This window comes from Musca vetustissima, unplaced genomic scaffold (genome assembly GCF_032173495.1).
Source record: "Musca vetustissima isolate MV318-11 ecotype Yass unplaced genomic scaffold, APGP_CSIRO_Mvet_v1 utg39933, whole genome shotgun sequence".
NCBI classification, from domain to species: Eukaryota; Metazoa; Arthropoda; class Insecta; order Diptera; family Muscidae; genus Musca; species Musca vetustissima.
In genome coordinates, this window is record NW_026879358.1 from 110131 (window position 1) to 120478 (window position 10348).

Consider the following 10348-nt stretch of genomic DNA (forward strand, 5'->3'; position numbering starts at 1 on the left):
AATAAATCCACGCCTCAGTTGGCCCTTGAAAAATATTCTTACTTTTGCGGAGATCGTCTTCGAAAAATATTCTTTAAAAAATCCACGCCTTTTCCTTGAAAAATATTCTTAAAAAATCCACGCCTTTTGCGGAGATAATCCTCGAAAATATTGTTTAAAAAATCCACGTCTTGAGCTCGGATGGTCTCTGAAAAAAGGAAACCTTAATATTAAAAGATCTTCGGAAAATGTTACTTTAAAATTTTACCTTATAACTCCATATGGTCCTTTAAATATTCCCTTATAAATCCACTTTTATACCCAAAATCGTCCTTGAAAGTATATTCTTGAAAAAAAATCAACGATTTTTATCTACAAAAGCCGTTTAAAATGAAACATCAACAATTCTTCTTCTTACTCCCTTGTCAACACAATGACATGCTCTCTGAAATGATAACACCAACCATTAAATGTACTGATGTTCGATAGCACACACCTATGTTATCGATAGCGGCCTTAAACAGCTGTTGTTTTTTACATTTTCTCATGTCCCATTCTAAACAAAAGTGATAATTATTCTCTGTTATGCTTCACATGCATTCGTAAACACTAGCACTTTGTTTTGGGCTTTGTTTTTTATCACCCCATTCTATACTGTCTCATATCTTCGTGTTATTTGTCAATGGTTCATATGGTTCAGGTCAGTGAATCGTTCAGTTTTGAACTAATTTGCAAACAAAACAATAACGCAATAAACAATTGGCAAAAAATTGTAAAATTATTAAAATTTTAAAGATAATAACAATAAAAATAAACAAAAATATATTATGGCTTAAAGGAGAGCCGGCAAAAGTGAAGGGAATTGCTAGAATTCTATAAAGTCATCTCTGGCTATGGGTATATACCCCACCCCCAAAAAAATTTGCAGAATACAAATCATCATAGAAGAAAGCTTTCTCGTCTTATCAGAGCCACAAAGGAAATGCTCTAATCCTGAGTATTTTGAATAGTTATAAATTATATTTCAAAACAGTACCACCACCGTGGCGATAGAGTGATTGCGTGCGTGTGAGTCACACACAACCCCAGACAATGGAAACTGTTTGCCTTGAGATTGGCATCAGTTGGCAGCATGTGGCTGAAACCTCCCAGCCTCATCGATATCAAATAATTTGCGATAAAAAATGGTTACAGACACTGGAGAAAAAGAGAAAAATCGATGCATTCCCGGTACATCCAACCCTGGATAGAAGAGCACATCCCGATGGTGATTTGGAACATCCATGGTGTAGGGTATTGGTCCAGTTGTATAAAAAACAACCCTATAGTAAGGTGTTCCCCCTGAAATGTCCCCTGGAGGATAGTCGAGTGGGTGATGATTTTGGCCAAAAGTCCCCGCTGAGTTATTCCATGGCCGTGTACGAGGTAATGTGTGAGAATTTTCGTAATCTTTGGTCAGATTTCTATAAGAAATGTCCAGGGGCCCATGTCAAGGGTGAGAAGGATGGGAAAGCAAAATCCACATCAGCATCATCGATAAATTTATTACCCTATGATGCGGTATTAAAGGAGGTGATTTATCGGGTCTACAAATGTCCCATTATCCATTGTGGTTTGGATCGTTTGCGTGAGGATTCCGGGGATGTTAAATCGGAGGAGTTGGCTTTGGAGTGTCATGCAAATGTTATGCCTGCTTTGATTTGCATTGAGACTAGTCAATATCTGGCTGTGTTGTTTTATCCGCCTGGACTGTCGACCACTTTATATGATTGTATCACCTTTAGTCCGGCGATTCTCCACAAAAATTATAATAAACCTTTGTTCATTGTCTACCAGCTGCTGCAGCTGTTTCGAAGTCTCCACCAACAAGGCTTGGTGGTGGGGGAATTGTCACTGCAGGACATTTTGCTGAACGAGAATCTGTGGGCCTTGGTAATACCACCCGTTGATGCCAATATAACTGCCTACTTTTTGGAAGAGGTTATGACCCATTCACCAAGTGAAGCAACGGGATTACAGGAATTGGATTTACCCATTGATGGTGTCTCTGGTGGGGGCGGTGTGGATACCATGGATGTTTCCAATTTGAAATTGGATTTGAAGTTCTCCTATGATTTGAAACAGTTCACGTTAAGGGATTACTGTGACATGTGGTGTAATGGCCAGATAAGCAATTTTGATTATCTCACAATTTTAAATACCGCCTCCGGACGTTCGCAAAATAATCCCTCCTATCATCACATAATGCCCTGGGTAACAAATTTCGAATCCCGCAATGGTCTGCAATGGCGTGATTTAACCAAAAGTAAATATCGTTTGAATAAGGGTGACATCCACTTGGATTTAATGTTTCAACATGCCACCCAGCAAGCTCATCGCGATCTCGAGGCAAATTGTTCAACCTCACCACAACAGGTGGCCCATCATGTATCGGATTTCCTGTCGGAAATAACATATTTTGTTTATATGGCAAGGCGGACCCCGCAACACATTTTAAGGGAACATGTAAGGCCCATATGGGTACCGGCTGAATATCCCGCCTCTATACAAAGGTTACAAGAATGGACGCCAGATGAATGTATACCCGAATTCTACACCGATCCAATGATTTTCAAGTCGATACATGAAGATTTACCGGATTTGGAAATACCTTCCTGGGCATCATGTCCTGAGGATTTTGTGGCCAAACATCGAGAGGCCTTGGAAAGTCAATATGTTAGCGAGCGACTCCACCATTGGATTGATTTAAATTTTGGCTACAAACTCTCAGGGAAGGCGGCAATAAAATCGAAAAATGTTTGCCTACCCATGGTGGATCAACATAAAACCCTATGTAAACGGGGTATTGTTCAGCTCTTTACACATCCTCATCCGGCGAAGCGAACAATATCACCATGGTTTGTCAAGCAGGCGCCTAGGATACAAAATTTGTTGGCGGGACAGCCAAAGGTGTCGGGGAAACATAAATCCAGCAGAAAGCTTAACAAAAGTCTAGACAATCTGAGTAAATCCACAGAGTCGTTGGATGGGCAGGGTGACAATACGAGCCACAATCCCAAAGTGTCGCCTCGATTGACCCTGAAATTGCCTGAGGATAACATTTCCACCTCCTCCATCTCAAGTTCCAGTAATTTTTATAAGACCACAAATTTCATAGAACTTCCAAAGGACTACAATCCCATTTTGCTGCTACAATCCCTTGAGTCTTCCCAGCAGTTTGTAAGCAAAACTTTCCCCCTACAAAAGCCCACAGAAAATGCCCCGGAAAAAATGCTAACCAGCGATTTGTTGTTCGAAGACTACACGGAGAATCACAGCTTCACAAATCATCTCTTCAATGATGGTGACTCTCCGCTGGACAACAACCCCTCCATCTCGAAAGGGAAAAGTAAAAATTTCCTAGCCTCCAGTAAACAGCCGAACAAGACCATGCCTCTACATGTCCATCATATGAAAAAAATCAAGGACCTTCAGATCTTGGGATGTTTAATTGTAGAGCTATTTGCCATGCCCCGCATTAGGCCCTTGATAGGCCACAATCTCCAACCGAAGTTTGAAACCCGCCTGAAGGCTTGTCTAACCATTATGAAACTGCATAAGCAGGACATTCCGAAATGCCTACGTTACATTACCAAAATCCTTTTGAATCTAAGCTGTCAAGATGTGGTCACCGAAAAGGGTATGCCTTTACCCTCGGCGGGTCAGCTACTCGAACCAATTTATCACAATTTACTAATACCCTTTCCCACCAATTTTTATGCCTCCTATGCTCTCATAAGATCTCTATACTCTTTCGATTTTGCTTTTATACTTCTGGAGTTACATACCCACTTCCAATGCAATGGCCATGAATGTTCACGCTATACCGAAATCGATCGCCTTAGGGTGCAATTTGAACGTAAAATTGGCAAATGTAAGGTTATGGCGTGCTGTGCCCACATTCGTCGTCTCCTGGAACCGGTGGGTTTTGAACAATTTCCACCCATAGATATTCTACTACCTCACATGATAAATCTGCTAACGGATGAGCATACTTCAATCTTGACGGCCTGGAATCTATTCGATAGCGTTGCCCAGGCCCTGGGTATACAAAATACCCAAAAATATCTCCTGCAACCGATCATGAAACTTTATGATGTAGAAAGTTTTGAACGTGGTATGATATCGGTTAGGAATCGTTCGATTACCGATTCCCTATCGAACTCTTCGAGTCATTTAAGGTTCTCTACAAGTAGTTCGTTTAAGTCAAGGAAATCTGTAAAGCTCTATCATCAGATATTTTTACTGCGTCTGATTGTTCGCTTTGGCTTGAAATGTTTTTTGCAAAATTTCATTGCCCCCCTGATAGAGGCTGTGGGGGGTTACAAGGAACCCGAAGATGGTAATGGTCTGCATTATCACAGTTCAGCGGCAGGGGCTAGGCGTAGCAGTCGTAATTTAAGTTTGGTCAATAATCCCACAGTGTTGGTCAATGAGGATGATATGACCTTGATGTCTCCACAAAAACCAGGGGAGGATTTGGAGGATAACACTCTATCCCAGGATGTGGAAGGTAAGTCATAATTCTCTTCACTTATTATAATTTTTAATTAATTCCCTTTCTTCCCCACAGGTTCCAATATCAAACCCGAAATCGAGGACGTCTTCAGTTTTGATGATGATGCCAATTCGGATCACATTTCCACCTCTGACCACATATCCAATAAATCTCTGGACTCCTTTGATATGAGTCAAAGACCCACCACGGCTGAGGAAGCCAAAGAGCTAGAGGGCGATGAGCGGCAATTGGAAACCACTCCCGAAAAATTGGCCATATCCGAAATTATCTATGGTTCAAAAATTAGCAACAATTCATTCGAAGACGCCGATAAAATATCTCTCAATAGTCAAACGGCCAATGATTCACCACTACACAATTCCGCCAGCCAATTGGGACCACGTTCACCCACCATTGCAATACCGGCCAGTGTATTTCGACGATCATATCAACTGAACACAATCGATTGTGATATCGGGTCCCGAAAAAGTGTCGACTCATTTGAGATATTACAAAATGCCGCGGAAGAGGAACAAAAACAGATAAGAGCCAAACTTCGCACCGAACTTGAGGAGGAAAAAAAGACCAAACAACAAAACGAAGGCGGCGAAGCCACAAAATCCAAAGAACCCATTGAGGAAGAACTACCCTCCAGTTTCTCCCAAGAAGCCAATGACTCCCTGCAGGCTTCAGTCATTTCAAAAATGTCCGAAGAAAAATCTTTACAAAATAATTGTATTTCGGAAATGAGTAGCATTAGTCTGATATGGCTGTCGCATCGTTTGGGACCAGTTTTAACATCACGCTACATTGCGAAAAATCTGTTAAAAATGTTAACCCTCTGCTATGTGGGTCAGGAGAATCTTCTACCCGAATCTGGGCGGGGTAATGAAGATTTACAAAATTTAAATTATTTTACGGTATCGGATGCCCGGGTCGTGGGTGACCGCAGTGCTGTAAGGGTGTTGGAATGCCTAATGGCAATTGCTTCGCTCTACGGGGAACAAGTGATTCTTATGCAATATTTTCCGCATATAAGTGAACTGATTGCATTGGGTGTTAAGCGGATCACGAGTAGTTTAGAGGGTGCAATTATTTCCACACTCCAGCTGATGAAATATTTGATACCATGCCTAACGGATGCCACCATTATGGAACATTTGAAGGTAAGTATAAACTATTTCAAGATTCCACAATTTTTTAGGGTGTTACCAAAGGCGTATATTTTTTTAAAAATATTTTTCAAAGGTCTTATCAAATCCAAGAGCTCGAAAAAATATTTCAAAAAATCAACGCCTTCACAAGAGTTCGAAAAATGTTTTTAAAATATCCACGCCTTGAAAAAAATATTTTCTTCGATTTAGCTGGCTTTTGACAGAACTTTCGAGTCGCGTCGGTCTTTTGCGCAGTTTTTCCAAGAAAGACCATTTCCGGCCATGTAGTCTTCGACTTGTTTATGGCGTTTCCAAAGTATATAAAATCTTTGACTACCTCGAATGCGGCTTTATAGTCGACGAATAGGTGGAATGTGTCGATGTGTTTTTCGTGGATCTTTTCCAGGATTTGGCGCAGAGTGAAAATCTGGTCAATGGTGGATTTGTTAGGTCTGAAGCCGCATTGGTATGGTCCAATAATGTCATTGACCATTTGCTTCAGTCGTTCATACAGCACGCTGGATAGCACTTTATATGCGTTGGCCAATTTGTACTAATCAGCTGGTGTATGCTCCTTACCGACATCTGACAACCAGCCTTGAATAGTTCGGCTGGTAACCCATCGGCACCTGCTACTTTATTATTCTTCAGCCGATTGATTGATATTCTGACCTCATCTTGACTAAGTGGTATATCCTCTACACCGTCATCTTTTATTGGTTCTGGGGTATCGTCTTCACATCCACCATTTCATACCAGAAGCTTTTCAAAATGCTCCTTCCAGATCCTCAACACGCTGTCTGTGCCTGTCACCAGGTTTCCTTCTTTACCTCTTCAGGAGGATGTGCCTGCGCCAACGCCTTCGGTTTGGTGTTTTACCCGTTGGTAGAATTTTCGGACTTCATTCTGACTCCTGTACATATCGATTTGCTCACGCTCACGTTTTTCTTGTTCTTTCTTCTTTTTTCTGAAAATACGTTTCTCCTCTCTCCTTTTTCTCCCGATAATTCTCCATCGCATTACGTGTTGCTACCGTCTGCAGGGTTGCCCTATACGCTACGTTTTTCACATCAGTAGCATTAAGACATGGGTTTCTTGATGGTGGTTTTTGGTACCCAAGTGTTGCTTTTGCTGAAGTTTGTAGAGCGTGGGCAATTCTTTTCCATTGTGCTTCTATACTATTATCGGAATAAGAAGTGTTTTCGTCAAGCATGTTGGTAAGTTGAGCGGAGTAGGCCTCGGCTATCTGTTGTGTTTGCAGCTTTTCGACGTTGAGTTTCCGTGTTGTGTTACATCGCACCTTTGCTGCTACATTCCGACGGGTGCGTACCTTGGCTGCTACAAGGTAGAGGTCCGAATCGATATTCGCTCCCCGTATCGATCTAACGTCTAAAACATTGGACGAATGCCTTCCTTCTATCACAACATGGTCAATTTGATTTCTCGTTGTTCGATCGGGAGAAATCCAAGTGTATATCGAGATGCTTGAATCTGGCGCTGCTAACTACCATGTTTTTTGCTGTCGCGAAGTCAATCAACCTCATGCCGTTGTCGGATGTTCCTTCATGGAGGCTGATTTTTCCGACGGTGGGGCCAAAGATATTTTCCCTTCCGATTTTTTCATTAAAATCTCCAAGCAGACTTTTAATGTCATGGCCAGGGCAGCGGTCATATGCTGTTTCTAGGCGCACGCAAAATATATCTTTGGTCCGTTCATCTTTATCTTCGGTCGGAGCATGGGCGCAGATAAGACTGATGTAGAAGAAGTTCGCTTTTATACGGATTATAGCAATTCGCTCATCTACTGGAGTGAATCTGGAGACGAGGTCTTTTATTCTCCTGGTAACCATAAATCCGCAACCAAATTCACGTCTCGTTTCATGACAGCTGCAATATAGGGCGTAATCATCTGATTTATTTACCCCAGTCCCTCTCCATTGCATTTCCTGTAAGGCAATAATAGCGGCTTTGTACTTCTTGAGTACATCCGCCAAAGCGAAAACTGCGCCTGTTTTGTACAACGTGCGCACATTCCAAGTGCAGATTCGCAGATCGTGGTTTGCGGGGGTCGTCAACATTAGGTGGGTTTGGTTTTCTTTTTCTTTGCTTTTTCATAGTAGTTTCGGTTTTCCGAGTGTGGACATCTAACCCGACGCCTCAACCCATTTTTTTATAGTTCTTATGGGTAAACTCGAGACACATATTAGCTCACTATTTCAACGGGTGATGAAAAAAGCTACCCCAGATGACACCGCGGGGAGGTCAGTGTCCACAATTGGGATGATAGAGGGACCAAGGTAAGCCTGGACTTCGCCATGTTAAAGCCAATCAGAGCCGTTAGAGCCTACGCCACTCTAAAAAATATTTTTTTAAAATAATCAAAGAGATTAAAAAAAATTAACGTATTGAAAAAAATATTTTTAACAAATCTACACCTTGAAAAAAAAAAGAATTTTTATAACGGCCTTCTAATTTTTTTAGGATATCCTCCTGGATTCGATTATCCTTCCCGTATTACGTTTCCTGGGCTCAGCACAAGTCCTTATGCCCAGCGGTTACTTGGGTCGCTCCGTCTTAGCTCGCAAATTCTTAGATGCTGTTTATGTACTTAGTGTCCGTCTAGGCTCAGATATGACCCGTGAACATTTATGTTTTACGGTACTGCGTCCATTCTTCCTGATATTCGACAAGGCTTTTGGGGAGACAATCAATTTCGAGAATAATGATAATCGCACTGCCCAAATATCACCACCAAATCCCGAACGCCAACACGAAGCCAAGCGAGAACTTGAAGAAATCGGTGATGTGTTCAGTCCAGCATTGGCGCATAGTGCCTATTTGGCATTTTTACGTTTTCTCGGAGAGGATATCATGAGAAAGACCTTGTTAAATTTGGAATTTGTCCTGACGCTGTGTCATGAATTTGAACAACCGGATTACAAGCCGTTCACTATGAATTCTCGAAAATCAAGTGATGCTGTTGATTGCCCTGTGGGAACGGCGACATTGGAAGCGGGAAGTGCAGCGGGGGATAGTCAAGCGGCAAATAGTTTTGGTACGCAAGTGGTGGGTAATCGCATTGAGGTTGTGAGTCCCACCACCCAACAGACACCAAAGATCATTTCAAAGGAGAAGGTCCAACCAATCGATACAATGGAAGTATTGGATATGGTGGCCTATAAATTTGAACATTTACCCAATACACGATATCTGAAGGGTAATTGGTTGGCCTATTGGCGTCATGAAATAACACGTTCCGAGAAGGATACCACTTTGAGTTTGCAGCAGATTAAATTGCAATCGTTTGTCGGGCATACCAATTCGGTAAGGGCCATCTTGGCTTTGGATAATGAAAATAGTTTTATATCGGCATCGAAGGTAAGTACAAGTTGAATAGGAATATAAGTTCTCCCTTTTAATTTAATTTCTTCTTTCAGGATAAAACCGTGAAATTGTGGTCTCTACGCAGTGAGGGTGATGGCTTCAAAACAAAATCCTGTCAATTCACCTATACCGATCATCGCAAGTCCATACATTCCTTGGCCTTTTTGGAATCGTTGCGGTTTGTGGTCTCTTGTGATTCGGGGGTGCACATATGGGATCCATTTATAGGCCGGCCCCTGGGAGTATTGGATTCTCCCAAACATAACCCCATAACAATTGTCAAATGTCTACCCTCCCCCTCGCCATTGGTTTTGGCCGGCACAGCAGAGGCCTCGGTGAAAATTATCGATGCACGTTGCATGCAATATGTCAATGAGTGGCGAGTCAGCACAAATACCCAAAATAATGCCACGGTGAGATGTTTGACAGTTGCTCCGTCGGGTAATTGGATGGCTGTCGGATTATCCTCGGGTTATATTGTTATGCTGGATACCCGCACGGGTATGATCTTAAATTCATGGCGTCGCATGGAATGTGATATTTTGCAGCTGGCTGCACCCAATGATCAACAGCTGATTAGCTCCGCACTCGATCATAGTTTGGCGGTGTGGCATGCTCATGATGGTAATCTGCACTATCAGTTGGTGTAAGTGCGAAACATAACCTTAAAATTTAAATTTTAATAATTTAAAAATATTTTAACGTTTTTTTGTCAAATAGACCCCCTGCCGAACCCGCCCATTTCTTGCAAACCAATGGTCCCGAGTTGGTATATGCCACAACTGGCAATCGCATTGGCATCTATTCGGATCTAAGCAGCTCACATGCCTCACACACCGTGACCAAACTGAGATCGGAAACATTTAAAGGTGTTCTAACCTCTTTGGCTGTCTTGCCGTTAAATCGTGCCTTTTTGGCCGGCAATGAAAGTGGCAATATTTCCCTATTGTGTTGAAACGATAAAAGACAAACGAAACGGAATTTCCAGAACAATTTTTTATAAATGTAATTTTTTTAAATAGAAAAAAATTTTAATTTGTTTATTTATTTTTTTCAGAACATTCTCATGATCTTTACATACATACATACGTATACACATAAAGAGCAATACTCTTTTGATATTATTTTAAACCAAATATTATTTTTTCTAGCAAAAAAATTATTTAATCTCATATTTTTATTCTTTTAGAATATAGGTCTTGGTGTTTTGTTTTATTTCAATTTTTATTTTAATTTTAGTCTATTTATATTACACAAAATATTTTAAAAATTATATAAATAAAAAATATTTAAA

The 10348-nt window shown here is 41.2% G+C and overlaps 1 protein-coding gene across 1 annotated transcript; it reads left to right on the top strand.

Moving 5' to 3' along the window:
* Positions 1-1071: 1071 nt before the first annotated feature.
* Positions 1072-10011, top strand: LOC133324236 (WD repeat-containing protein 81-like). The gene is made up of 5 exons (XM_061533082.1): positions 1072-4531; positions 4592-5682; positions 8152-9048; positions 9108-9700; positions 9775-10011. The coding sequence occupies exons 1-5, from the start codon at positions 1072-1074 to the stop codon at positions 10007-10009; spliced, it is 6276 nt and encodes a 2091-aa protein (XP_061389066.1). The 3' UTR covers positions 10010-10011.
* The last annotated feature ends 337 nt before the right edge of the window (positions 10012-10348 follow it).

What these genes read in the sequence shown, in the direction of transcription:
- LOC133324236 (XM_061533082.1), top strand. Translation starts at nt 1,072, where the DNA reads ATGGAAACTGTTTGCCTTGAGATTGGCATCAGTTGGCAGCATGTGGCT. An exon ending in TCTATCCCAGGATGTGGAAG is followed by an intron (nt 4,532 to 4,591) that starts GTAAGTCATAAT and finishes TCTTCCCCACAG; the next exon opens with GTTCCAATATCAAACCCGAA. An exon ending in GTTTTATATCGGCATCGAAG is followed by an intron (nt 9,049 to 9,107) that starts GTAAGTACAAGT and finishes TTCTTCTTTCAG; the next exon opens with GATAAAACCGTGAAATTGTG.